The sequence below is a fragment of the Myodes glareolus genome, chromosome 19 (genome assembly GCF_982192425.1).
Source record: "Myodes glareolus chromosome 19, mMyoGla1.1, whole genome shotgun sequence".
NCBI lineage: Eukaryota > Metazoa > Chordata > Mammalia > Rodentia > Cricetidae > Myodes > Myodes glareolus.
In genome coordinates, this window is record NC_142044.1 from 38,048,406 (window position 1) to 38,076,383 (window position 27,978).

The following is a 27,978-nucleotide window of genomic DNA, read 5'->3' on the forward strand; positions in this document are numbered from 1 at the left end:
CAGGCCCTCTTGTCCTTGAGGCCAGAGTGATTCAGGATTACAACATGGAGTGTCAGAGGCGGGGGCAGGCCCCCCATTGTGAGGTCCAGATGGAATCCTCAGCTCAGGCTGATCCCAGCCCTAGCTCATCTCCTCTTCCCCATCTTTACTCTCTACCACAGTCTGCCCACTGGAATCTGGTCCAGAACTAGACTTTACCCAAGGTTTGGGAGAAGATGATCACAGAACCAGTGGAAGTCCTGAGGACCAGCCTCCGTTGACCTCCAAGATTAGGCCCGTGGAGTTCTCTACAGAAAGCACGAAGAGAAAGGAGTGCCAAGAGGAGTCAGTCTCTTGAGACCGGTCAAGGAAGACTGTCTTGGGTTCTTGCTTGGAAGTTCTAGCAGAGGAGTGTGACTATTTGTATATCTTTGACAGAAAACCAGTTCTCCCCTGAGAGAAAGTTGTCTTCTACCAAGTGGACAGCTTCTGGAGGGGCACACGTGGAGCAGTGAGGGAGGAATGAGATACTCACCTAGCCAGCCACGTCAGCCACGTCAACCCTGGCAATCATGGAGTAACAGAGGGTACTGCCGGACCACCATCACGTCCTATTTTAGATTCTTGAAAGAATGAAACTCGGGAAGATTTAAGGACCCAAGAAACAGAAACCTGGGTGCAAAAGAAGTACCATGACAGACGGGAGTGAGGGGACCTGTGTCAGGAATGGAAACCCTTAAGCTGTGGGGAGCCTGTGCTTGGATAAAAGAGACCCTGGGCCAAGAGCTAGGGAAGGAATGGAGCACTTGTGGCTGGAAGAAATTATGGGCCAATGTCCCGGCATCCAAGTCAGAGATTCCTCAGGAGATAGCTGACAGACGAAAACCAAGCATGCCCTATATCCAAAGGAAAGGGCACCCTGACTAGGAAGGCAGAATAATGAACGTTCATCAATAAATAGTCAACAAGGCTGGACGGTGGTGTGGTGGCACACACCTTTAATCCCAGGCAAAGGCAGGCAGATCTCTGTGAGTTCAAGGCCAGCCTGGTCTACGAGAGTTAGTTTCAGGACAGGCTACAAAACTACAGTGAAACTCTGTCTCGAAAAAACAAACAAACAAACAAAAAACAATAGTCAACAAATGCCTGTACCAAGATGTGCCCCTGAGGTGTTTTGAGCGCCCTCGGGAAGTACAGCGCCGGCACTGTGTATCCAGCAGAACGCAGTGAGGGCTCATCTCCCAGGCACAAGGTAAGTGACACGACACAGGTCGCATCTGCCGGGGAAGCCAGGGCCAGCAATTAGCTTGAAGCAGAGAAACCTTGCAAAAGAGGCAAACTTGAGATTAAAATTGGCCAGACCTTGCCAGGACATTTCAGGCTGAAGGAAGGCAAGGCTCAGGTCTGGAGGCACAGAGAGCTGAACCTGTTAAAGTAGAGGGCAAGGAGGAGGGTATAGTCTCTGACCTCATAATACCCAGTGCCCACTGGGCTAGCTTTGCAGACTCTGACGCCCTTTTCCAACCCGGGCAAGGCCCGGGGCCCTGGGCAGCCTCCAAGTGCAGTGCCCTCCCTTGGGCCGCACCCTCTCTACTGCCCTGGGGCATGTCTCTACTTACAAATTATGAGGGGCTTCGGCATCAGATAGAGAGGTTGGTGCGGGAAAACGAGGAACTGAAGAAGCTGGTACGGCTCATTCGGGAGAATCACGAGCTCAAGTCTGCGATCAAGACTCAGGCAGGTGGCCTCGGCATCAACGGGTTCACCAATGGGCTTGGTGAGGCAGCGGCAGGCCCTCCCCAACACCAGGGTAACTATAAGAGGCCTGGGTAGAAGGACAATGGGGAGGGGAGGGTGGAGCAGAGAGAGGAAGAGCTAGTGTTCCGGGGTCTGAGGAAACTGGGGAGGGAGGGTTTAGATAATAGTAAGTACAGAGGACTTCGGCCTCAGCAGATGGAGGCCGGATTAATGCACAGGACCACAAGAAAAAAGGACAAAACCAGGCCCCATTCCCTGCTCGCCTGGTCGGAATTCTTCACCACAGTCTTCCTCTCAACCTAACTTCCAAGCAGCATCATAGACTGAAAACTGCCCAGTTCTGGGACCCAGATGTTCTTCCCTATGGAGTCCAATATGCTACCGACCCTCTTCCTCTATGTCCCTGTCTTCTCTTGCCTTCAGCTTTTCCCAACCCTCACCATTAGCCCACAATCTTTTTCTGTATTTCTCTCTAGTTAAGATAGCCAGAAGACTCATATCCAGAAGCTAAGGAGAGAAACCAGGCCTGAAAGTTGAGATTTGGAATTTCTTAGCGTGTGATCGAAGCTGTGGGGCTAGACATATCCAGAGCAGGGTGAGAAGGGAGCAAGCCAAGAAGTTACACAAGTGTTCACGGAAATGCAGGTATAGGAATGGGGGCTAGAGGGCGATGGCATTCAGACACCAAGAGATGACAGAGGTCACCGAGCCGAGAATATTAACAGGAAGGAAGGACTGAAAGAATGGAAAGTTGTGGGTGAAAAGTGGTCAGCATTGAAGCTACCAGGGGGAACTCATAGGGGTAACAAGCTCCCAGGATGTGGCTATAGACGCCATGTCTGATACAGGTTGCCAAGGTATCCAGGAGTGAGGAAACACTGGTAGTTATTATCCATCTCCCTCCCTACACAGTCCTTCCTAGGCTTTATGATTCTCTGTGTGTGCTTACAATTTACCCCCCTGCCCCACGGTGACCAGGCCTTCATCTCACTGCCCCTGCTTCCTCCGGTCATGATCAGGCATGAAGCCCCTCTCGTTGGGGGACTTTGCTCTGCCTGTTTGGACCTCTACAGCCTGGCAGTGGACGCCAACAAGGCTGTTCTAGAAAGGTTATGAGTAACATCCTAAGTGCCACCCAAGCGCCTTCTCCACCTCTGCACGGCATTTGGGAATAATAACCCTTTGCTGAGTCTCTCTTCCTGAGTTCCCAAGCCAAGTCAGTTATCTACATCCTGACTCACGTTAATCGCTGAGACTCCCAAGCTCAGGCTTCAAGCCCTGCCCCTCCACCCTCAGCCAATCCACCTACAGCACCCAACTGCAAGGGAAGCTAGCATCAGAGGATCCTGAAGGCCTAATTAATCCCTGGAAATAGTCTCACCAGGGGGTGGGGATGTGAGTGCAGGTGGTAGAACGCCTGCTGAGCATGCCTGGGTTTGCTCCCTGCCCGGAACTAGGTGTGACGACACAGGCCAGTAACGGGGAAAAACAGAAGTTGAAAGTCACTCTCAGCTACACAGTGATGCCAAGGCCAGCCTGGATTACACATGACACTGTCTCAGGAGGAAAGTTCTGGTATAGAGCTCAGACCTTCATACTACAAGGCTGAAGTCCTTTGGACTGTACTCAATTCCCTCAGGTCTTCCTCCTTGCCTCCTGGGCTCCTTACCGTCGAGCCTGGCTGCACTGGACACTCTTTATTTCCCTGGTAGTGGTCACAAGCACACACGCACCTCCAGTTTTAAATGTCCTGTCACTCATGACAGGCAAAATGACAAAAGTATGCATAGAGGAGGTACGAAGTTTTTAAGAAGTTCCACCGTCTAAGAAGCTGGATTCAGGCTTCCTACTTCAAGCCTTAGGTTTCATTGCTTTCTAAAGTCATCTTTCAAGCATGTCTTTGTGTATGGGTTTGTATGTGAGGACGTGCATGCACATGCCATGGCACATGTGTGGAGGTCAGGGACAACTGCAGGCCTTTGTTCTCATCTTTCCTCTTCTCTGAGTCAGGGGTCCTCTTATTTCTGCCACTGTCATATACACTCTAGGCTTCCCAGCTCACGAGCTTATGGGGGATTCTCCAGTTTCTGCCTCTGATCTCATCATGGGAGTCTGCACAGTGGACATATGTCCACCATGTCCAGCTTTTACACAGGTTCTGGTGATCCAAATTGGGTCTTCATGCTTGTATTAAGTGCTTTTATCTGTAGAGCCAACTCCCTGGCCCTTGTGAGTTTGGAACAGGATCTCGCTATGTAGTCTAGGCTGGTCTTGAACTCAATATGTAGCCCAGGTTGGCCTCAAAGTGGTTATCTCCCTACTTTAGCCTCTAGAGTGCTAGTATTACAGGTGCATACAACCATACCTGGCTTTTAAATTTAAATCTTAAATCCGTGGGTGTTGTTTTTCCAGCAGCACAGAGGCTGAACTTTAATCTACTGTTACATTCGTCAGCAAATGTGGCTCCATGGTTACTGACCTCCTTCTCTCGCTGCAGCCCAATCACTCAGACTGTGGCCTGGTGGGAATTCTGTTCCCACAGGCATTGGCTTTATTGCTGCCATCTAATATAGCTTTTAATTAAATCTCTATCCTTCTGTTTATCAATGAGACTCGGGAGCCCAAGGCTGGGGTGAAAGCTTGCTAGCTCAGAGAAGTTGAGTAGCAATTAGCTGACCTTCTCCCTTTGCTGGCATCTCTGAAAAAAAGTCCTTCCACTCTGCCAAAACAAAAGAACCTATGCTATACTAAGCCTCTCCCTACTACTACCTGTGTATCTTACAGACACCCTATGACTCTCTTAATGGGTTCGCAGTGTGATTAAATATCCCACAACACTTGGGGCTGGAGAAATGTCTCAATAGTTAAGAGCATTGCGCTCTTGCAGAGGACCTGAGTTCAATTCCCAGAGTTTACAGATAGATCTTTATGGAGGAGTTTAAACAGCTCATGATGAAGGCAGAAAGCAACATTCTAGGAGAAAGTGCAGTGTGGACAAAGACCTGCTCCTAGTGTTACAGGAGTGAGCAGTAGCTGAACGTGATGTGTGTAAGAGAACGTGTGGTACGTAAGTCTGAAGTGATGAGTGGGTGTGGAGTACATAGTGTTGGCGTGTGCAACTGAAGTACATCAAGCACACGCATAGGCATGTGAGAACGTATGGAGCACGTAGGCTTTGAGGGTATGTCGTGTGTGAGTAGTCACTTCCATATGACTGTTAGAACATGTGAGTTTCTGTGTTATGTATGAACGTGTATGGTGTGGGAATTTGCATTTATGCTACATCCCTTACTGTGTATGTTGCTCGTGTGTGTATGGCACTGTTTGTGGATGCTCTTGCTAGGGGCCAGTGAGAAGTGAACAGTCAGCTAGAGAGTTCAGTACGGGTCAGGTCACAACTGGCTGGGGATAGTAAATGACATGCTAAGGACTTGTTCCCAAAAGCAATGAGTAGAAACAGGAAGTAATCTATGCCCAGAACAACTGCAGGAGGAAGCATGAGCAAGGTAGGGAGATGGGTTACAAAGAAGCTTTCAGGCACTCAGATGGGAAACCACAGCATGAATTGCAAGTGGACGGGAATCCATCAAGTTTAGTAAGAAAGGGAAATCCTAACCGTCACATGTGAGAGGTGATAAGTAGTCAGCCGTGGTGGCTCACTCCTTTAAAACCCCAGCACTCAGGGAGGCAGAGGCAGGCAGATCTCTGAGTTCAAGGCCAGCCTGCCTGGTCTACAGAGTGAGTTCCAGGTCAGCCAGGACTGTTACACAGGAGAAACGCGGTCTTGAAAAAAGCGAAGATAAATAAAATAAGGAGTTGATAATGGAGCAGCCAGAGTGTGTCTGACTGAAGGGGTTCGGCGGCTGGCTGACGGTGCCGCTTCCTGTGCAGTTTGCCATCATCAGGCCCAGTCAAGGAGGATCCTTTAGTGACCTCAGTGACTCTGCTCACTGCCCTCTCTCCTTGCTTGTGACAACAACCTATTTCTTTTCATTTTTTTAATTCTTGGCTTTGGGTAGAGAGTTTTGTGTAGACCAGGTTAACTTTGAGTTCCTGATCCCCTTGCCTCTGCCTCCCAGTACTGGGATAACAGGACTGGGCCACCGCACCTGGATTCTACAATCTAATTCTGTGAATGGCCTCCTCCATGAGGTCAGGCTCTGGACTCTACAGTCTAACTCTGTGAATGGCCTCCTCCATGAGGTCCTTATTTGCCCTCATGAACGCAGGCTTTAATCTCTCTTCCTAGGACCACCTTGTTCCTTTAAGCTCTGGTCCAGAGCTCTGGTACAACAAAATTCGGGAGGAACACAGAAGGAAAGATAGCTGGGGAGAGAGGAACACCATGAATACATTGGCTGTAGATACTCAAAATCATGTATCCCAGGCCCACTGCAGTGCAGAACCAAGGCCAGATGGTGAAAGAATGGGTGTTGGATGGATGGGGCTCGGACCAAGGGGTCAGCAGTTCTACCACAGGGACCACATCCCAGGCCAGCACTCCAGCAAGTACAATAATCCTAAATTTAAATTTACTATTCTGGGTCATTACAAAGGTTTGTCAGAGTGAGAAAGAACAGCATTATCTAAGAGTTGGCTTGAATAATAGTTTTCAACCTCTCTGACACAAAGTGTGTGGGCTTCCATTTGTGCTCCTGCCCACAGCCCTGCGAATGTTAGAGGTGAGCCTGGATAAAGAAAACAGGCAAAGAGTTGAAATTTGGATAAACCGTAAGGTAGCCACAGAGAGGGCTCTGGGGAGAGTGGCAACATGATTCCCGAATCTCAGAGGAGGAGGTCAGGGCTACTTATAAAAAGATTTGAAAGTCATTGATAATTGAAGCCACGAGGGGGGTTAAGAACATCTGGAGGGCCGGGCAGAGGTGGCGCACCACTTTAATCCCAGCACTCAGGAGGCAGAGGCAGGTGGATCTCTGTGAGTTTGAGGTCATCCTGGTCTACAAGGACTAGTTCCAGGACAGGCTCCAAAGCTACAGAGAAATCCTGCTTCAAAAAAAGCAAACAAGCGAACAAACAAATGAAAAGCTGGTGGGGAGAGTGCGCAGTGGGAAGAGGCTGAGTGGCAAGTGCTGAGTAAGAACAGATAGAGAAGTTGGCAGAGGAACATCCCAAGGCGCAAAGGAAATGTCAAATTGCCAGGAGGCAATTGCAAAGGAAACAGCATCAGCAAGGTAAAGGCTTGCCCAGCGGTTGAGCAAGAAAAGTGCCCAACATTTCACAGCCTTTACTGAACAATGACATATTCATGGCTTTAATAAAAGTGATTTCAGCCTCACTGAGAAAGGCTGACCACAGTGAGGTGGAGCATGAAATAAGGAGATGGCAAGAACAGGCCTGGCGGGGTGCCTCTGTGGGAAACGGGGCTTGCTGCCAAGCCTGATGACCTGAGTTCAATCCCCAGGTCCCACACTGTGAAAGGAGAGAACTGACTCCCACAAGTTGTCCTTTGACTTCCACACATGCTGTGGTGTGAGTGTATGCGTGTGTACACGCATTTAAGTGTAAAAAACACTTTAGAAAGAAAATGGGAAGAATAGATGGCCATGGCATCTTAGTTCGAGAAACTTGACTTTGAGATTTCATTACTGTTCGCGTTGCTGTGACAAGATCAACCTGAGGAAAGGGCCAATCAAGTTCCGTTTACAGCCTGAGAGCATGGCCTCTGATGGCAGGGTGAGCGTGTGAGTAGTCCGTCTCCTGTATCTGCACGGCGAGAACGCTGGTGCTCAACTAGCTTTCTCCTTTGGGTTCCGTCTGGGATAGTGCAACCCGCAGTCAAGTCAGGGTTTATATACTTAGTTCATCACCTTTGGAAAGGCCCTCACAGACAAACTGAAAGCTGGGTTGTCTTTTGTTGTCTGTTTTGTGTTGTATTGAGACAGTTACTCGTGTATTCCAAGCCGGTGTCAGATTTGCTGCCTAACTGAGGATGGTTTAACTTCTGACACCCTGCCCCCACTTCCCAAGTGCTAGGGTTACTGATATGAGACACCATGTCCTCTAGGATGCCCTAGGTGTTTCTTAATCCGATCAAGTTGACCACAGAAATTAACCTCACAGAGGGTGTGGGAGCTGGGCAGACAGTGTGGGAGCTGGGCAGACAGTGTGGAAGCTGGGCAGACAGTGTGGGAGCTGGGCAGACAGTGTGGGAGCTGGGCAGACAGTGTGGGAACTGGGCAGACAGTGTGGGAACTGGGCAGACAGGGCAGTACCTGGGCAGACAGTGTGGGAGCTGGGCAGACAGACAGGGCAGTACTGGGCAGACAGTGCGGTAGCTGGGCAGACAGGGCAGTACCTGGGCAGACAGTGTGGGAGCTGGGCAGACAGTGTGGGAGCTGGGCAGACAGTGTGGGAGCTGGGCAGACAGGGAAGTACCTGGGCAGACAGTGCAGTAGCTGGGCAGACAGGGCAGTACCTGGGCAGACAGTGCGGTAGCTGGAGAGGGGCAAAAGTTCAGAGTTTCTTTTCAAGATGACAATGACCTGAATTTGTTTACATTCGGAAGGAACTAGGGGAGACTGAAACCGCCCAGAGTGAAAAGGGACCTTTCTGGAAAGTGTCTTCAGCTGAAGGGAAGGAGGGGGCGGATGGTAACCGTGAAGCTGGGTGCGGGGACTCAATTTCCTCTGCAAAAGATTTTCAAGAGCAAGGGTAGAGTCAGGCATGACGGTGCACACCTTTAATCCCAGCACTCAGGAGGCAGAGGCAGGAGGATCTCTGTAGACTCTCAAGCTACAGAGGGACTGCCAAGCCAGCCAAGACTGCACAGTAAGACCCCATCTCAAGAACAAGGGTGGGGAAGAGGAGGCCTGAAATAAAGACCTGAGTAGAAACTGAGTTAGGAACCTAGAGAGTCCGTTTGACCACATACTGAGTTAAATGGTACCAGCCATCTGTAAGACCTCCTGGGGCATAAACCTTACACCTCCTCTTGTGGTACTGTAACCCTGAGGGCAGGCCTGTATTCCACTGCGGTGGTTTAGAAGCAAAAGTGGGGTCTCACGATAGACTGTACTGGCTGGGAGGAGGGGTCAACGAGGAAGACTACCAGGAAGAAAACAGCTTTTCCAGGAAGATAGTTGCCAAGAGCTTATAGACCTTATCTCAGCCATGGGGAACGGAATTAGGACCAGGACAGTGTTCAGACTGGGGGACCCCTTTCTCCTGAGAACTCCAGGATTTGCTCAGATGCTTGCACTAGGATATCACTGGGAGACAGAGACAAATGGGTGCAGGGGGTGCAGGGGGTGGGAGTAGCAGAGAAGAGCAAAAAAATGACAGCTAAAGCTACATGTCCAAGACTCCAAAACAGGGACTGATAGTGGCCCCTTTTCCCAGAGGTCAGATCTAGCCTCTCCACACAGAAGAAAAGACACAGGGCCTAGGCATGATGGTACCTGCCTACAATCCCAACACAAAAGATAGGGAGGTTGGAAGATCACAAATGCTAGACCAGATTGGGCTACACAGCAAGATTTGCTTTCAAAGAGACAGAAGCTAAAAAAAAAAAAAAAAAGGACAGGTGGCCAGAGAGTGCCATAGGCTGGGAAGGACATACAATGACCAGCATGAGACAGATGATAACATAGAATGACTAAGAAGTCTGTGCTGTTACTGTCACCTAGCACAACTCCCCACTACTTCATGCTCTTCCTCCGGCTTTCCAAGTTTACCTTTGTGCCAACTGCCTCAGCTGCCCACGCTGGTGGATGCGCGCTGGTGGATGCTTCCTCCAGCAGGGGGCAGCCGAACACCACCCCCACCCCTTTTTCCTCACAGGAGAGAACCTACAGAATGCCCACTGGGCACCACCACCCAGCCACTTCCTTCACCATCTCAGAACTTTAACCTAGTCACGAGACATGTCTCTGCCCTGAGACGCATTTTTAGGAGCCTGTTCTCGGATCGCAAACCAGTCCCTCTTCAATCTGCTCTTTCAGTACTTAGACGTCCCACACGAAACACGTTACCACATATTACCCCCGACCTAGGACCCGACTCTAGAGACCCTCCTGTCCTCAAGACTTCTACCCTTTAAGACTCTCCCCAAAGACCCTTCTCCCTCAGGACTCTGCCTCAGAATCCTCCTGTAGGAGTAATCTCCCCCTCAGGGCTCTCCTCTCACTCATGAGAGTCCCCTTTTCTTGACCCTCCTTCCCTCAGGTCTCTCCCCCCACCCCAAGGCGTCTCTTCCCCTCAGGTCCCTCCTTGCCTGAGGTCCCTCTTCCCCTTGGGATTCTCCTCCCTCGTCTTGAAAAATAAAAGATGATAGATAGATAGATAGATAGACAGATGATAGATGGACAGATGATAGATAGATAGATAGATAGATAGATAGATAGACAGATGATAGATAGATAGATAGATAGACAGATGATAGATAGATAGACAGATGATAGATAGATAGATAGATAGATAGATAGATAGATAGATAGATAGATAGACAGATGATAGATAGATAGATAGATAGATAGATAGATAGATAGATAGACAGACAGACAGACAGACAGACGGATGGATGTTCGACAGAGGTAGATATTTCACTAACCACCCAGTTCACCCCTTTAAAGTACACAATTTAATAACTTTAAATATATTCATATATATGTACAAACACCAGCACAAACATTTTAGAACACTCTCATCCCTAAAAAGCAACTTGGGTCCTTTAGCTGGGGCTCACTGCCTTCCATGCCCTTCCTGAGTGCTCACGAATCTACCATCTATTTGGTGAGTTCACCTACTCTAGACATTCTGTATAAACGGGATCGTGTGTCCCTCTATGGTGTCCAGAGCTGGCTCCTTTCACTCAGTAACGTTTTCAAGGCTTGTCCATGTTATGAGGTTTATGACTGATATTTTGCTTATTCTCCGGTTTGCAAACATATTTGGAGTTACTTCTTCTTTTAAGCTTTTGTAAATAATGCTGCCACAGCATTTGTGTACATGTTAAGGGGTTTTGGTGGTGGAGGGGAGCACTGGAAATTGAGTCCAGGGTCTCAAGCATAACAGGCAAGTTACACCCCTGGTCCCATGTGTATGCATTTAAAGACAGCTTCAGCACAAGCTCCAGAGCTATAGAGAACCCCGTCTCGAATAAAAATTCTTTCTTTTTTTTATTACACTTATATATTTGGACGGGCTTACATGTGGAAGTCAAAGAACAATTGTGAGAGTCATTTCTCCCACCGTGTGGGCTCCAGGGACTGAACTCAGGTCAGAGTGCTCGACTGCAGACACTTGACCTTCTGAGCCATCTTGTTGGCCCTGAAAACAGCTTTCTCAAGTTGGCATTTTGAAATAAATAGCTAACAAACATCTCCAACTCCTTTATATACTTTATTTTGCTCTGGAGTCCTCTTGAGACTTGTTTTATTTTGTTTTGTTTTTCAAAACAGAGTTTCTCTGTGAAACAGCCTTGGCTGTCCTGGAACTAGCTCATGTAGACCAGGCTGACCTCGAACTCACAGAGATCCACCTGCCTGGGCCTCCCGAGTGCTAGGATTAAAGGTGTGCACCAACACCACTCAGCTAGAGACTATTTCTTAATTAATTAACCTTTTGTTGGCCATTCTTGTTTAAATGCAAAAAGACCAACTATTTTTTAAATATAATTTTATCTCTGTTGCTCTTTATTAGTTATATTCCTTTTTCTTTTCTTTTTTTAAAGTGTTAGTTTAGGAGAGGGCACACACATATAAATAAGAATTAAAAAAGAAAATAGTGAGAATACATACACAAAAAGTGCAGATAATATATATTGTTAATTCACATACACACAAACATTTTATATATATATATGTATATATATAATGTATACAATATTCTGTCTGTGTGTCTGCCTGCAGGCCAGAAAAGGACATCAGATCTTATTTTAGGTGGTTGTGAGTCACCATGTGGTTGCTGGGAATTGAACTCAGGACCTTTGGAAGAGCAGTCAATGCTCTTAACTGCTGAGCCTTCTCTCCAGCCCCTAATTCACTTAACTCATCAAAGTCCAGTTTTATTCATTATTTTATTTTTGCAGTCCATTGCATGCTTTTCCATTCTTATCCTTGTTTGAACAGGTATTGATACTTTCTTTTGCTTTCTCTGTCAGCTGTTCTTTTAGGAAGTCTACATAGAAAGTGATTATCAAAGAGCCCTTGATTTTAGCTCACGTCTTTAGAACCAGCACTTGGGAAGCAGATTTAGGCAGATCTATGTGAATTCAAGGCCAGTCTGGTCCACATAGTAAGTTCCAGGACAGCCAGAATTATATAATGAGATCTTATATTTAAAAAAAAAAAAGTGGTGGTGGTTACAATCCCAGCACTTGGGAGGCAGAGGTAGGTGGAACTGTGAGTTTGAGGCCAGCCTGGTCTACAGAGCGATTTCCAGAACAGGCTCCAAAGCTACACAGAGAAGCCCTGTCTTGAAAATCCAAAAAGAAAAAGAAAATAAGAAAAGAAATTGTTTAATTGGTCTTGCAGATCAAGACGGTTAGAGTCCCTGAGTCCTTGATAGTGGAGCAAAAGCTTGGGCATGGCAGCAGCTGAGAGCTTACATCTCAAACAGCAAGCAGGAGCAGAGCTGGGAAAGGCTATGCAAGTCTTTGTCCCCAGTGACACAGTTCCTCCAACAAGGCCATACAAAACTTACACCAACTGGGAACCAAATGTTCAAATATGTGAGCCTATGGAAGCTGTTCTCATTGAAACCACCACAAGGTCTTTTAAATATCCTTCACAGAGGCCCTAAGACCTTATAGAAGTCTGACCATGTGATCATGACCTGGTGTGGTACAGCAGTAATAGGGGCTCAGGTTCGGGGCGGGGGGGGGGGGGGCACGGTTCTATTCCGGCCTTTTCCATACACTTCTCACACCCACCTCTGCTGCTTGACAGCTGTTCCGCCCAGTGAGGCTGCCTCTGCTGGGACCTCCTGTTTAGCCACAGAGACAGCCTAGATTCTGAGTGTCTCTTGGCTGCTTTTGCACTAAAACGACAGGGGCCACGTGGCCCCTTTCGGGAAGTTCTTGCCAACTCATGACTCGTGTGAACACAGGCAGAGACTGCCTCCACGGTAATGAGCTCTTCAGACCATGAGACTGGATTACTAGCCGTTCACACTTTTTACTTTTCTGTATCTTTCTTTCCCGATAATAATAATCCTGTACTGCTTTATAACAATAATAAAATGGGGTGTTTCAAGAGCTGGCTATGTAGCTCAGTAATAGAATATTTACCATACAGCATGACATCCTGAGTTCAAGCCCCAGAACCATAAAAAAAATATTTAAGGGCATATTCAGGGATAAAAAGATGGCTCAGAGGCTAAGATCCCCTACCGCTCTGGCAGAGGACGTAAGTCTGGCTCTTAGCACCCACATCAAGCAGCTGACAACCACTTGTAATTTCAGCTCTGGGGATCTGAAGCCTCTGGCATCCATGAACACCTATGCACAAGTGCACGCACACACTCACTCTCACAAACACACACACACACATGAACGAATAAAAATAAAGGGCTACAGATGTGGCTCAGTGCTTAAGGGCACTGAATGATCTTCCAGCGGACCCAGCTTCAATTCTCAGAATCCACATGGCATCATCTAACAGCTGCCTGTAACTCCAAGATCTGACAGCCTCACACAGACACACATGCAGGCAAAACATCAACACATATAAAATAATTTTTTATTGATATTTATTGAGCTCTACATTTTTCTCTGCTCCCCTCCCTGCCTCTCCCCTCCCTACTTCAACCCTCTTCCAAAGTCCCCATGCTCCCAATTTACTCAGGAGATCTTGTCTTTTTCTACTTTCTACTTCCAATGTAGATTAGACCTATGTAGGTCTCTCTTAGTGTCTGCATTGTTGTCTAAGTTCTCTGGGATTGGGGTTTGTAGGCTGACTTTCTTTGTTTTATGTTTAAAAACCACCTATGGGGACTGGAGAGATGGCTCAGCGGTTAAGAGCATTGCCTGCTCTTTCAAAGGTCCTGAGTTCAATTCCTGGCAACCACATGGTAACTCAAAACCATCTGTAATGAGGTCTGGTGCCCTCTTCTGGCCTGCAGGCATATATTGCATACATAATAAATAAATAAATATTTTTTAAAAATTAAAAAATAATAATAATAACCACCTATGAGTGAGTACATGTGAAAATTGCCTTTCTGTGTCTGGGTTACCTCACTCAAAATAATGTTTTCTAGCTCCTTCCAGTTTCCTGAAAAATTCAAGCTGTCGTTATTTTTTTCTGCTGTGTGGTACTCCATTGTGTAAATGTACCACATTTTCCTTATCAATTCTTTGATCGAGGGGCATTTAGGTTGTTTCCAGATTCTGGCTATGACAAACAAAGCTGCTATGAACATAGTTGAGCACATGTCCTTGTGGCATGATTGAGCATCCTTTGGATATATACCCAAAAGTGGTATTACTGGGTCTTGAGGAAGGTTGTTTCCTAATTTTCTGAGAAATCACCACACTGACATCCAAAGGGGTTGTACCAGTTTGCATTCCCACCAGCAATGCATAGTGTTCCCTTTTCCCCACAACCTCTCCAGCATAAATTGTCATCAGTGTTTTTGATCTTGGCCATTCTTACAGGTGTAAGATAGAATCTCAGAGTTGTTTTGACTTGCATTTCTCTGATGACTAAGGATGATGAACATTTCCTTAAGTGTCTTTCAGCCATTTTAGATTCCTCTGTGGAGAGTTCTCTGTTTAGGTCTGTACTCCATTTTTTTAAATTGGATTATGTGATCTTTTGATGTCCAATTTCTTGAGTCCTTTGTATATTTTGGAGATCAGACCTCTGTCTGATGTGGGGTTAGTGAAGATCTTTTCCCATTCTGTAGGCTGTCGTTTTGTCTTGTTGACCGTGTCCTTTGCTTTACAGAAACTTTTCAGTTTCAGGTCCCATTTATTAATTGTTTCTCTCAGTGTCTGTGCTGCTGGGGTTATATTTAGGAAGTGATCTCCAGTACCAATGTGTTCAAGTGTACTTCCCACTTTCTCTTCTATAAGGTTCAGTGTGGCTGGCTTTATGTTGAGGTCTTTGATCCATTTGGACTTGAGTTTTGTGCATGGTGATAGATATGGGTCTATTTTCATTCTTCTATATGTTGATATCCAGTTATGCCAGTACCACTTGTTAAATATGCTTTCTTTTTTCCATTTGATATTTTTTTGCTTCTTTATCAAAGATCAGGTGTTTGAAGATGTGTGGATGGATATCTGGGTCTTCTATTTGGTTCCATTGATCCTCCTGTCTGTTCTTATGCCAATACCTAATTTTTTTTAAATGTAGAAAAAAGAATAAAAATAAATTTTTTGTTTTTTTGTTTGTTTGTTTGTTGAGACAGGGTTTTTCTGTAGCTTTGGAACTAGCTCTTGTAGACCAGGCTGGCCTTGAACTCACAAAGATCCACCTATCTCTGCCTCCTGAGTGCTGAGATTAAAGATATGCGCTACCACTGCTCAGCTTTGTTTGGATTTTTGAGACAGGGTTTCTCTGTGTAGCCCTGGTTGTCCTAGAACTTGCTCTCACTCTGTAAGCAGGCTGGCCTCGAACTCACAGAGATCCACTTACCTCAGCCTTCAGAGTGCTGGGATCAAAGGTGTGCACCACTACATCCCAGCTGAAAATCTTTTTAAAGGAGTAGATGCTAAAGTAGGTTTTTTTTAATGAGTTTGGTTTTTTTTTAAAGATTTATTTATTTCTGTTTTATGTGTGAGTGCTTTGCCTACATGTATGTCTGTGCATCCCATGTACTCAATGCCCACAGAACCCAGAAGGAGACATAGTATCCCCTGGAACTGGAGTTACAGGCAGTTGTGAGCTGGGAATTGAACCTAAGTCCTCTGGAAGAGCAGAGGTCTTAACCACTGAGCCACCTCTTCAGCCTAGAAAAATCAAAGTTTTTTTTTTGCTTGTTTGTTTTAATTACATTGCACAGTTACAAAAACTCTCCTGCCTGCTGCCCCTTGTAACAACTATGTCCCCAAGAGATTTCCCTCCCAAAAGTTGTCATTAAGGGAAAACAGCTCCAAAAGTCAAGAAGAATAAGATCTCAGCACCACCCCATCCAAGAGTGCAAGGATAGCCAGCAATGATTCTGGGCCTCTCTAGTTCACGGCTGTGTCCAGCTAGCCATCGAGAACCCGCATCCCTACTTGCGTAGACTGTATGTGGCCCTAGGCTACATGAGGTCTGATGGACACTCTGGCCCTTGGAGGTCGTATCCAGTGGGTGCATGTCTCTCTTCAAAGTTGAGATCAGACTCACTCCTCCTAGGCACAAGCAGAGGGCCAGGTTAGCTGCCTGGGAGGCCAAACACTATGAGTCGCTGTCCTCTGTGTGTGGGGTTGAAGCTCTGCACAGTGAGTGCAGGTGAAGGAGAGACTAGAATGTTCTGTGGCTTGAAGGGCAGTTGGTCTGTTAAGAGTCTAGTAGTTCTGACTGGAGAGTTGGGGCTGAACATCAAGCCTCGGGGACTGAGAGAAAAGAGATCAGACCCACATCCAAGACTCTCTTAAGGTGGCGCAGAATGCCCTCTGGCATCCCACACATCTCCTCAGGCAAGGACATCATCCAGCCTGCCTAAGGAACAATGCTCCATAAAGGCAGGTCAAACCCACCAACCCAGTAGAGAGACAGAGAGGTGTCTTGGCCAGGTATCCCCACAAGTGCCTCCCACTTCCTTCTAGAGGGGCTTACCTGCTCTCTCTGTATCCACAGGTGTTTTCCTGTCCCCAGCCCCAGCAGCAGCAAAGGAGCCAGGCATGGAAGACATGGGAATGGTGGCCCTGGCCCCTCTGACTGATGTGCTGAACAGCCCACAGCTCAGTCCTGCAGCAGGCTCCCTTATCAGCCCCCTGGGAGCCCCCCTTAATCCCCTGCTCTCCGGCCAAATGCCCCTGCAGCCAAACAGTCAGTTTGCCAGTCTTGTGCCATGCCCCCTGACCAATTCCATTGGAGTTTCCCCAGGGGCCACCTTGACCAATTCTCTGGGCTTACCCACGACAGGACCCCTGAACGGTCACTTGAGCAGTCCCATGGCTGTCCACCCTGGGACCACTCTGGCCAGCTCCCTGGGTCTGACTTCAGCTGGCTCCCTGACGACCAGCAGCCGCCTGGCAGGCCCACTGGCTGTATCTCAGAGCAGCCCCCTCATGGCTCCCCTGGCAGGCACAGTGGCAGTCTCTCTGAGCAGCCCCCTGCTGTCCCCCACCACTGCCCCTCTAGGTGTTTCTCAGAACATACTGCCCAACCCCATAAACAACCTAGGGCTGTCAGAGGCCCCAAGGGTGCGGTTGGCGGAGCCAGCCCGAGGAAGCCTCTCAGGAGCCTCAGCCGGTGCAGGACCAGCCACCACCTCCAAAGGTAATTGGTATAGGGTGGGGCAGAAGGGCACCCTGGATAGTCCGATTCCTGCTCCCACCCTGCCTCACTCTAACCCCTCCTCTCATTTCCATATCACCAGTCACCGGTGAGCACCCCCAGCCGACCCAGGACTCAGAGCCCCTCAACATGATGTTTGTGGGTGCACCCCTCCAGATCTCCACCCCCATGAGCACCATCGCCACATCCAGTCCCACAACAAATTTTTATGCCACCTCGGATACTCGGACCCAGACGGGTGTTCTCCAGGGACAAATGACCCTCGTTTCTCTCCCAAACTCCCCAACAGGCTCTCCTACTTGCACAGTCCCCAACTCTGTCCCGACACCTGCCCCACAAGGTACTGGAAACTATTCCCCTTCAAGAAATTCCCACTCCAACTCCACCACCAGGGTGCACCAATCTCCTACCCGGCCTGTGCCCAATCCCCATTCTCCTCCACGCAATCCCCACTCCCCGTCCCGCACCTCATCTTCTCCGGCTTCAGTCAATGACACCCGGGGTGCACGCACCGTGGAACAGTCTCGGAAGAGTGTGCTGGAGATGGAGCGGAAGGTGTCCCATCGCAAGTCTAGCAAGTTCCCTGACCCTCCCCGAGGTCAGTAACACCACAGGAGCTCAACGTGAGTCTCGTGCCAACTCCCCTATCACACACCTGGACTGCTAACCAATGACCCTGCCACTGCCTTCGCTTATTGCTCAGCTGAGACCCTTTGCCATCCCCAGACTCAAAGCAACTAGCCTGGGAGAGGCTAGTGGGGGAGATCGCCTTCCAGTTAGACCGAAGAATCCTATCCAGCATCTTCCCAGAGCGCGTGCGCCTCTACGGCTTCACTGTCTCCAACATTCCTGAGAAGATCATCCAGGTGTGTGGCTATCCATCTCCTACATTGCCAGAGGGGCCTTCACAGATGTGGAAGTAAGCTCAGTACTGAGGGGCCTGGCATTTAAGGGGACTCTGAAATGGAGGGAACCCAGGGCTCAGTACAAAAAGCTGGCAAGGGTCCAGAGCATCTGGTCATGGGAATCCATGAGGAACCGGCAGTTCCTCAGATAGGCAGGTAGCATTCCTCTAGTGCCTCCAAGATGACCTTTGAATGGGTAGGCAGCTCTAACCACAGGGACTAAGCCAGCAACCTAAAGAATTCTACGGCCTTCTCCTTCAGCATCCCCAATGCTCTCTGGGGATCACAGGGAAGACAGAGCTTAGAGCCCACTGAGTAGGTGGCCAGCAATGTTGCCAGAAGGCCTGGTCCTCATGCTAATGTGTCCTCAGAAAAGGCCACAAAGCCTTCTCCCACTGAAAAAAGTAGATAGATATTTAAAAACAAACAACAGGGGGCTGGAGAGATGGCTCAGTGGTTAAGAGCATTGTCTGCTCTTCCAAAGGTCTTGAGTTCAATTCCCAGCAACCATATGGTGGCTCACAACCATCTGTAATGAGATCTGGTGTCCTCTCTGGCCTGCAGGCACACATGTAGGCAGGTATTGAATGCATAATAAATGAATAAATATTTTTTAAAAATAAATAAAATAAATAAAAACAAACAACAAACAAAAAACAACCCCCTGACCAAAACAAACAAAAAACCTAAGAAACAAAAAAACTTTTGTACTCCTGTGTCTTACAGACACTGGCAAGTGGGTAAGACTAGGGATGTCAGTTTGCATTTGGCTGGATACCCAGGAGAAGTTTGTGCCATCTGAGACAACAATGGTGGGGTTCCTATCCCTGCATATAGGCCATTTGGGTTTCTTTTTTTGTGGGGGGGGGGTGGCTTCCCCGTGTTGCCAGTTGCTTGCTCTCTTACCATAGTGTAAGCACCTGTCATCTAGGTAGGAATGGCTTTTGAGTCCACGATTGCACAGGCTGATTCTGAGCTTTTCCTTTGATTTAGATGCTTTGTTTTCTTGGGGGGTGGGCAGGGATGGAGGGATTGAAACAGGGTCTCAGTATGTAACCCTGAATGGCCTGGAACTTTCCTTGCAACGCTGTAGGCCACGTTGGCCTTGAACTCACAGAGCTCTACCTACCTTTGCCTCCTGAGTGCTGGGATTAAAGGCATGCACTGTTTTGCCTGGTTTAGATGCTTAATTGTTTTTTAGATGCTTAATTTTAATATGTTCAGAACTGTCAGTTTGCCTGTGTTGTTTGTACTGTCTCAATTAAGAAATCTTTCCCTAGAGGGGCGGTGGTGGCGTACGACTTTAATCCCAGCACTCAGGAGGCAGAGGCAGAACCATCTCTCTGGCCCCTAAAGTTTGGGGTTGTTCTTGTTTGTGTGTGTGTGTGTTTGCTTTGAAATCTTTGGCTCTTCCATAAGTGATCATGGTAGAAGAATGAGGTAGGGCACGTCCTCTCCCAAGCATGAGAACCCCTGACTAACTCCAAAGACCACCAAGACAGAGTGCCATCGCATTAGGATGACTCCAGGACTAGAGGGGCAGGCCTTGGGACTGAAGGAAGAGAGAAGAATAACAAGGAACCAGAGGGCCATGTGGACGTGATGGCGGCAGAAAGGGGGCCCTTTGCTTTGGAGGGGCACAGCCTCTCTGTGGAGATCTGTCTCACAGGAGTTCACTAAAGGGGCAGTCAGTGCAGACTCTCAAAGCTGCCAGGGAGGAAGGATGCCCAGTGCCTGCCAGTATCCCTCTCAGTTTTGCATCTATGAGGGTTCTCTGCTCTGTCTGGGTGCCAGGCTCCTTGTCCATTAATACTATGGCGGGACGGCAGTGTTCCTGGATGCCAGTGGACAGTCATCAGCCAGAAACTCAACCAAAGAGGGTCCAGTGACATAGCAACAGAGACCACGGGAGCCATGAGTAGCTGACATTATAAAGAGGGGCCGTGGTGGAGTGCTTGTCTAGCATGCAGGAAGATCTAGCATGGATTGAAGCCCTGGATTTTATTCCAGCCCCTGAGCCAGGCTCCTCCTTGCTCTCTCATTATCTCAGCTCTTTCCTTTTCTGCTTGTTTTAGAATCTGTCCATCAGGTTCCAGAAAACTGGCCCAAATTTTGAGTTAGTTTATGGATGAATTAAACAGATAATTTCTAGATTACACTTTTTTGTGTGTGTGGAAACAGGGTCTCGTGTAGCCCAGGCTGGCCTTGAATTCATTTTATAGTCAAGGATGACCTTAAACTTCTGAGATTCCTGCCTCTACTTCCAAATCCTGGGATTAGAGGTGTGTTCCACCATATTTCTCTGATTTTATGAGATACTGGGCTTCTTTTCTTTTTCTTTTTGTTTTGTTTTGTTTTTTGTTTTTTGAGACAAGGTTTCTCTGTAGCTTTGATGTCTGTCCTGGAACTAGCTCTTGTAGACCAGGCTGGCCTTGAACTCACAGAGATCCACCTGCCTCTGCCTCCCAGTGCTGGGATTAAAGGCAGCCCGGCTGGAGCTACAGGTGGTCGTGAACCACTGCCCGACGTGGGTGCTGGCAGTCAAATTGGTCTTCAGCTAGAATAGTGCAGGTTTTGATGGCTGAGCCATCTCTCCAGCCCAGTGGTTACAAAGATTCACCTTTTTGCCTTCCTTCAGTTGTGAAGAACTTTGTAGAAGATGTTTGAAGTGTCTTTCCTCTTGGTACCCTTATCCTAGGGACCCTGAGTCCAACAGTGTCCATGTGAGAGTGACTAGGGCCATTCAAGGGTGCAAATGGCACCTTGACTACCCCTTGGTCTCCCAAGAATGATCTCATTTTCACATACATTTGGTATTCAAGCCACCTTAAGTATCCAAGCCCTCTTAGGCGTTCTAATAACCTGTATAGCATCTGGATTTTTCTTGGTAACAATCATACTGTTTTTCTAGGCAGTTATATATGATCTTTTTTTTTTTTAAGTCTTGACATATAACCCAAGTATGCTTCAAACCTATGGTCCTCCTACCTCAACCTCCTGAGAATGCCCAGATACTATGTTATTTATTTTTGTGTATTTGGGTTGTTGAGACAAGGCTTGTTAAGTAGCCCAGCTGTTCTGGATCACAAAACTTGTTGTGATAGTCCTTCCTCTTCCACCTGAGAGGTCCGATGAGAAGTATGAGCCATTGTGCCCAGACAATGAGTGAATGAATATTTATTTATTTACTTGTTGAAACAAAGCCTTGATGTATATGTATCCCTAGTTGTACTCACACTGTGTAGCCCAGACTAACCTTGAGCCTGAGTCAATGTTCCTGTCTCAGTCTCTAGAGTGCTATAGTTACAGGCATAAACCACCAGCCCATTCTATTCCTTTAATTCTTAAAATGTTGGGTTGTAGAGATGGCTCCATAGTTAAGCACATGTACTGCTCTTCCAGAGGACCTAAATTCAAATCCCAGAATCCATGTCTGGTGACTCACAACCGCCTATATAACTCGAGCTCCTAGGGCTTTCAAAACCCCTGGCCTGTGTGGGCCCCTTCATTCATGTGCACATACTCACATACTAACACATACATATAATTAAAAACAATAAACATGTTTTTATTAACTTTTAAGTAAATAAAATTCAATATTAACATACAAAACTTATACATGAAAACAGAACTTTACAGGCAGCTCATCTGGTAGGGTGCTTGCCTAGCCCTGCTACCTAGACCAGATGTGGTTGTTACATGCCTTCACTCCTAGAACATAGGGTGCAGAAACAGGAGGATCAGGAACTTAGGGCCATACTTAACTACCTGACAAAATCAAGGTCAGCCTAGGTCACACAAGAGTCTATTGCAAAATGAAGAAAAAGATAAAAAGAAAAAACAAAAACAAAACATGAATTCATCACTCTTAATGGCACACACACTATGGAATCAGGTTACGCACATACTTCTACTCAGATTTTTCAGTTTTCTTTTTTTAAAGATTTACTGTATTTTCAATTATGTATAGCTTCTTTCTCTCATTCTCTCTCTTTCCTCTGTGTGTGTGTGTGTGTGTGTGTGTGTGTGTGTGCACGCGTGTGCAAGCACCCTTAAGGTCAAAGGTGTCAGATTCCCTGAGAGATAGGTAGAGTTGGAGGTTATGAGTCACCCTGACATGGGTGCTGGGAACCAAATTCAGGTTCATTTTTTCCTCTGTGTGTCTTCATGTCAAACCCAGGGTCTTGTGTGAAGGCCAACATTCTACCAAATCTCAATTCCCTCCTTATCACGGATTACATTGGCTACATCTTTTTCAAATCATATAGAGCAGTGGATCACACAGGCAGCCTTTCCTTGATCTCTCCGACAGGAACACTTCTCTCCTCAGTGAACTCCTGCCTACCTGAAAGATTCTCTTTCTTAGACAAACCACCCAGTGGTCTCGGTTACCAACAACTGATGCAAACAGATATGGATTTATTATAATATTAAGGTCCTCAGCTCCAGGAAGGACACACAATTGGGTTTGTTTGCTACACTGCACAGAAAAATGCTAACACACCAAGGGACTTTCCAAGCAGACACACCCATGGGCACCGGTCCCAAGACAGCATAGAGATACCTAGCCAGGTGTCCCCAGTTGAGCCCAGCTGTCCCTGGAGAACCAGTCCCATATCCATGGTACTCCCTTGGAGGCCAGTCCTTCCTGAGCAAGCGCCTCTTCCCACGTGGAGTCCCACCTGTCTGCATCCACTTGCTTGGTAGAAACGTAGGAACCTTGACTGCAGGGGGTGTCGGGAAAGGTGGTGTTCAGGAAGACCTTCCTGTGTCATTAGAACAGCGTCTGTCACTTCAGGTTAAGAGCTTTCCATTAACTCTCGGGAAGGCCTGCAAACTCTGGGGTCAGGCAGACTGGGAATGAAACACTCACTATACCTCCATACTGGAGGTCATACTCCCTGTCCCCCATCCCTGGTGGCTTTCCCCTAGTCTCATATATCTGGTAGGGAACAGACAATGGGATGGCATCTCTGGAAGCTTTGGGAAGTCACTGGGCCTGCCTGAGCTGGGTTTTGGGTGCCTCGACCTCAGGCTCAGCCCTCTGGACCTTTTGCATGCTTCTCCTCCCTTGGCACCCTCTTAGCCATGCCTAACCATTTCCTTCCCTCAGCCTCTCGGGTCCCTGTTCTTCCTGCCTGCCTGTGATCCAGAGTGCTGTGGGAGGTTCCTGATGGCCACTCTCCCAACAGGCCTCCCTAAACCCCAGTAACCACAAGCTGGATGAGGACCTCTGCCAGACCCTCACGCAGCGCTATGTGAGCATCATGAACAGGCTGCAGAGTCTGGGCTACAATGGACGGGTGCATCCAGCGCTGACGGAGCAGCTGGTGAATGCGTATGGCATCTTGCGCGAGCGGCCTGAGCTGGCAGCGTCTGAAGGTGGCTCCTACACTGTGGACTTCTTGCAGCGTGTACTGGTGGAAACCGTGCACCCCAGCATGCTCACCGATGCGCTCCTGCTGCTGTCCTGCCTTAACCAGCTGGCCCATGACGACGGCAAACCCATGTTCATCTGGTAGCAACACTGGTGCCCGGCTGGCCCAGGCTCACTTCGCCCTGCAGGCTGTCGTGCATGGCCATTAAAGTTTCCCACAGACACAAGTCACTGGCCCATGCCACACCTACCTGCTCCTGTGGGGTACCTCACTAAGTACATTCAGTTTTGTCGGTCCTGGAGGGCCACATTCACATTACAGGCACCTGGAGAGATTGCTCAGATCAAGGCTCAGATGCTGTCTTTCTGCAGGGATTGAATGGAAAGCCCCAGGTTCCCTTCCACTTGATAATGAAAGGAGAAGTTCTGGGAGTTAAAGCAAAAACAAAACAAAACAAAAGAACAGGAACAGGGAAGGAATGATACACACAGAGGAAAAACCTGTGCTAACCAAAGACTGGGGGTGGGGACTGTAGAGGAAGGAGAGCCAGATGCCACCCCATCCAAAACTGGGCAGAGGACAGGGAGATGGCAGCCCCTTGCAAAGATGTCCTAGTTCTGGGAAAATGAGAGGCCCTATCCAAGTATGGGGGATTCAGAGCTGACCAGGGAATAAAGAACATGAGTTGGAGAAAGGAATGGGGGTGCATATAGAGTATTGAAATCAAAGTGTAGCCTGAGATCAGAAAGGCTGTGGTATTACTGGAAGAATGTAAACCAAGAATGGGCTGCTTCCTAAGAAGGGCAGTGGGGGAAAGCCTATGAAAGCTTCTGGCCGGCCTGAAGGTACAGGTGCCAGGGCTGGGGCAAGAAGGAAAAGAAGCTAGGCAGTAGGGATGCCCTCCTTTAGTTCCAACACTTGAGAGGCAGAGGCAGATGGATCTGAGTTTGAGGCCAGCCTGGTCTATACAGTGAGTTCCAGAACAGCCAGGGCTACACAGAGAAACCCTGTCTTGAAAAACCAAATAAGGGGGTGGAGAAGTTAAAAGAACCAGGGTCTTAGAAAACTAGTCCTTACTAATCAAAGAAAAAAAGAGGCTTGGGGTCATAATTCAAACGAGAATCTTCTCAGTACCAATAAAAATTCCAGGAACAAAGAGGTGTGGGGTTGCTGTATTACCCCAGCTGAATACCTAAGCCCCTTAGAGCTAGTCCCTTTCTGCCCTGACCACTCCTATCAGAGAGACTTTGAGAACCCAACCAGACAGCTCATTAACAGTCATCAAAAGTATCTCCACGACTCTCTTGGCAACCTGGGTGAAGACAAGTAGCCAAGACAAACTTGATAGGCAACCTAAGCAGCACTTATAGTTGACATCAGGGTGGATGCTGGCTCACAGATGGAATTAGGGAGGCAGAGGAAAGTCTGTGAAAGCCAAGTGACAATGTAAGAGCCTAAAGTTGAGCCGGGCAGTGGTGGCCCACGCCTTTAATCCCAGCACCCTGGAGGCAGAGGCAGACGGATCTCTGAGTTCCAGGCCAGCATGATCTACAGAGTGAGTTCCAGGACAGCCAATGCTACACAGAGAAACCCTGTCTCAAAAACAAAACAAAACAAAAATAGTGTTAAAGTGCTCGTAGAATGGGGAACCTCCTTTTACTTGGCTCATGTGTCCGGGCGAGCCTTCTTAAAGTATAGAACTAACGCTCCCTCCCCCGACTTGAAGTTCTTAAGTCATAGTCACAACCTTTGCAGGTTGAGTCTTTGCTCTCAGGAACCAGGCACACGTACCTGCCTACCCTTTAGCGAGACTGTAAGGCTTACTGGAGGGGTGGGGAAAGCTAGGCGGGAGGCGGAGCCCTAAGTTTTTCTTGAAGTCCTAAGTGGACCCGTCAAGCGTAAGAAAGCGCAGTGGGCGGGACTGTGAAGCGCGGGTTCTTCCCCCCCCCCCGCCACCTTCCAACCGCCACCGAAGTAGTTTGAGTGGGTGGGGCCAATGTCCAGAACTCAGGCTCCCCGGGACACAGGTCCTAGTTGTGCCACCTGGTCTTGACCTCCTGCAGCTCCGGCGGACTCTAAGGATTCAACTCTCCGGCTGGAAATGAGTCTCCCTGACGTTTCGCGGCAAAGGAGCCCTGTGCGCCATGAACCCTCACTCGACTGGCCCCCGAAACCTGACGCCCTGAGGCCTTCACCCTTCTCACATCCCGTGCTACAAGCCCTACATGGCTTATCCCGCAAGCTGCTCTTCCCAGCCTACTGGTCTCTGGACCAGCTGCTGGGCTGCTGGGCACCAATGGCACGATCCAGAAGTCTGGGGTGGCTCAAAGTCCTGGCAGAAAGTGGGGCGGCGTTGCTATTGTTGATAGTAGTCGGCCTACCCCTGGCGCCGTTTGGCCTTGTACTCTGGCTGCCCCTACAGGTCTGGCGCCGCCCCTTCTGCTACCAGCCCCCTCCAGCCTGCTGGGTTTGGCCACAGCCCTGGCACCCGCCTGCTGAGCGCGTGCGCTGCTTTGTCTTTTTCACTGCCAATCTGTGCCTGCTCCCTGACGGGCTGGCACGCTTCAGCAACCTGTCGCACAGCCAGCAGCGCGCGGAGGCCATTGGTGCTGTACTGCTAGGTAGCCTTCGAACGTCACACTATGGGGCTACTGGATGCAGCCAGCCGCTGCCTGCGGTGCCTGGCGGTGTGCTGAGGGCCACAATACCTACGGATTTGGACTTTGTGTGCCTGCAGGAAGTGTTCGATCTCCGCGCAGCTCGTCGTCTTGTACACGTCCTGGTGCCAAATCTGGGCCCAGTCCTATACGATGTGGGCACATTTGGCTTAGTGCCCGGGCCGTACATCAAGATACTGGGCAGTGGACTTCTACTGGCCTCACGCTACCCGCTGCTGCGTGCCACTTTCCGTTGCTTTCCTAACGCTCGTCGCGAGGACGCCATGGCCTCCAAAGGTCTGCTATCCGCTCAGGTACTAACAGGCTGCAGTGCATCCTAGCAGGGAGAGGTTAAGCAGTGGATCTAACAAGAAAGGAGAGCTGAACTGTGGGTGGTGTTGCAGGCACAACTGGGCATCCTGGACGGGCGCCGTATCGTGGGATACCTTCACTGCACACACTTGCAGGCACCTGTTGGTGAGCTCTTCAGGAAGGGTTGTTGGAAAAGTGGGCAGCCCCTCTTCTCTCCTTTGAGAGCAGTAGATCCCTAACCTCACCAACACTTTTGTCCCTACGCCCTCGTGTTTGTTTCCTGACCCCAGACATCCCAAGAAATGTTTGGGTGGGTTTACAGATCAGGACCTGGGTATGGTCTTGAATCCCCACTCTGGGCTGAGCCAATCCCAACTCTCCTCTTAGAAGATGGGCATGTTCGCTGCAAACAGCTGTCGCTGCTCCTGGAATGGATGGAGGAGTTTGAGGCCGAGAGCCGCCAGAGTGGCGAGGCTGTAGCCTTCAGCGTCCTCCTGGGAGACTTCAACTTCGACAACTGCTCACCAGGTGAGAAGCTGGGGCAGGTGGAGCCGAGAGACCCAGACCTGCCCGCTAAGAAACGGTTTTCTTCTACAGATCATGCAAAGGAACAGGGACACAAGCTCTTCAGCTGTTTCCAGGACCCCTGCCGGCTAAGCACGTGCCAGGAGCAGCCCTGGGCCTTGGGTACTGCTTCTGTAGAGGAGGGGAGAGCAGGTCCGTGGGATCCCAGTCAGCAAGGCTGCCACTGATTCCGCTCCCACTCTCCCCGACTCCACAGGGACGATTCTGGACGCTTCTAAGCTACACCACACCATTGCCAACTCCCCAGAGATGCTTCAGAGGTAAGTGGAATGAGCCCAGGCAGGTCATCTGGGAGGAACTGCCCTAGCCTCAATGATGCTGCGCCTCTCCTAGGGCCCTGAAGGAAGAAAATGGGCGCCGCCTCTACCTGGCAGGACCCCCTAGTGGAATTCATTCAGATAAATTCTGGCAGGGTCGACGCCTGGACTATATCACCTACCGCGGAATACCTGGGAGTCGCCTGAGTCCAGTAAGTGCCTGAGCTGGGGGCAGTTGGGCTTGCTCAGACTGCAAACAGCTCTCAACTTGCCGCCTGCCCCCTGCAGGAAGTGGAGCAGGTGACTTTCAGTACTGCGCTGGCAGGGCTCACAGACCACTTAGCTGTGGGCCTGAAGCTTCAAGTTGTGTGTTCCTGACTCTGGCACACAGACAAAGGGATGACTAGCGAGAAAGACCACCATAATGAGCTGATCCCAATAACTGTGCGACTGAAGGATCTTTATTGGGGGACACTCACACAGCTTCCTGGGCACGGCGGTACTCATATACACTGCCACGCTCTGGAAAGGCTGGAAAGAGAGGGGGCGAACCTGGAGGTGGCGCTGGGTCCTCCGGGTCTCCGTAGCCCCCACCGCCGGGTGTGTGAAGGCAGAACACGTCCTGTGAAGAAGAGCAGGTTCAACACAGGTGTGGCCTTGTCCCAGTAAGATCACAGAGGCCACTCACAGCCACCCTACCCAAATTAAAAATTTTGCATCTCTGATGTTTACCA

At 48.8% G+C, this 27,978-nt stretch overlaps 3 protein-coding genes across 10 annotated transcripts in view; 2 read left to right on the plus strand and 1 right to left on the minus strand.

Moving 5' to 3' along the window:
* Window positions 1-106: 106 nt before the first annotated feature.
* Spatc1 (spermatogenesis and centriole associated 1) lies at window positions 107-23,774 on the plus strand. 4 transcript variants are annotated; one of them, XM_048454538.3, is made up of 5 exons: window positions 107-1,231; window positions 16,488-17,132; window positions 17,233-17,748; window positions 17,877-18,016; window positions 23,248-23,774. In XM_048454538.3, exons 2-5 carry the CDS (start codon window positions 16,532-16,534, stop codon window positions 23,575-23,577), a joined length of 1,587 nt encoding a protein of 528 aa, XP_048310495.1. In that variant the 5' UTR covers window positions 107-1,231; window positions 16,488-16,531; the 3' UTR covers window positions 23,578-23,774. The 4 variants fall into 4 exon arrangements, with proteins under 4 accessions (XP_048310495.1, XP_048310494.1, XP_048310492.1 ...); XM_048454537.2 differs by lacking the exon at window positions 107-1,231 and adding an exon at window positions 1,273-1,789 and having other exon boundaries at window positions 23,169-23,383; XM_048454535.2 differs by lacking the exon at window positions 107-1,231 and adding an exon at window positions 1,277-1,789.
* A 1,625-nt stretch (window positions 23,775-25,399) lies between these two features.
* On the plus strand, window positions 25,400-27,969 carry LOC125413301 (sphingomyelin phosphodiesterase 5-like). Of its 3 annotated transcripts, none has more exons than XM_085678288.2 (7): window positions 25,400-26,404; window positions 26,495-26,567; window positions 26,790-26,930; window positions 27,000-27,089; window positions 27,184-27,247; window positions 27,400-27,456; window positions 27,533-27,969. In XM_085678288.2, exons 1-6 carry the CDS (start codon window positions 25,535-25,537, stop codon window positions 27,449-27,451), a joined length of 1,290 nt encoding a protein of 429 aa, XP_085534414.1. In that variant the 5' UTR covers window positions 25,400-25,534; the 3' UTR covers window positions 27,452-27,456; window positions 27,533-27,969. The 3 variants fall into 3 exon arrangements, with proteins under 3 accessions (XP_085534414.1, XP_048310496.1, XP_048310497.1); XM_048454540.3 differs by having other exon boundaries at window positions 25,404-26,404; window positions 27,321-27,456; XM_048454539.3 differs by having other exon boundaries at window positions 25,402-26,404; window positions 26,790-27,089; window positions 27,321-27,456.
* Window positions 27,684-27,978, minus strand: part of Oplah (5-oxoprolinase, ATP-hydrolysing) — a 32,210-nt gene continuing 31,915 nt past the window's right edge. For all 3 annotated transcript variants that reach the window (XM_048454532.3, XM_048454530.3, XM_048454531.3), the window contains exon 27: window positions 27,684-27,866. In XM_048454532.3, coding sequence (XP_048310489.1) covers window positions 27,720-27,866 — 147 coding nt within the window. In that variant the 3' untranslated portion in view covers window positions 27,684-27,719. The remainder of the gene's footprint in view (window positions 27,867-27,978) is intronic.

Coding starts and splice junctions, on each gene's coding strand:
- Spatc1 (XM_048454535.2), top strand. CDS start 1,585: ATGTCTCTACTTACAAATTATGAGGGGCTTCGGCATCAGATAGAGAGG. Junction 1,790..16,487: donor AGGCCCTCCCCAACACCAGG/GTAACTATAAGA, acceptor CTGTATCCACAG/GTGTTTTCCTGTCCCCAGCC. Junction 17,749..17,876: donor GTTCCCTGACCCTCCCCGAG/GTCAGTAACACC, acceptor TGCCATCCCCAG/ACTCAAAGCAACTAGCCTGG.
- LOC125413301 (XM_048454539.3), top strand. CDS start 25,535: ATGAGTCTCCCTGACGTTTCGCGGCAAAGGAGCCCTGTGCGCCATGAA. Junction 26,405..26,494: donor AAGGTCTGCTATCCGCTCAG/GTACTAACAGGC, acceptor GTGGTGTTGCAG/GCACAACTGGGCATCCTGGA. Junction 27,090..27,183: donor GGAGCAGCCCTGGGCCTTGG/GTACTGCTTCTG, acceptor CCGACTCCACAG/GGACGATTCTGGACGCTTCT.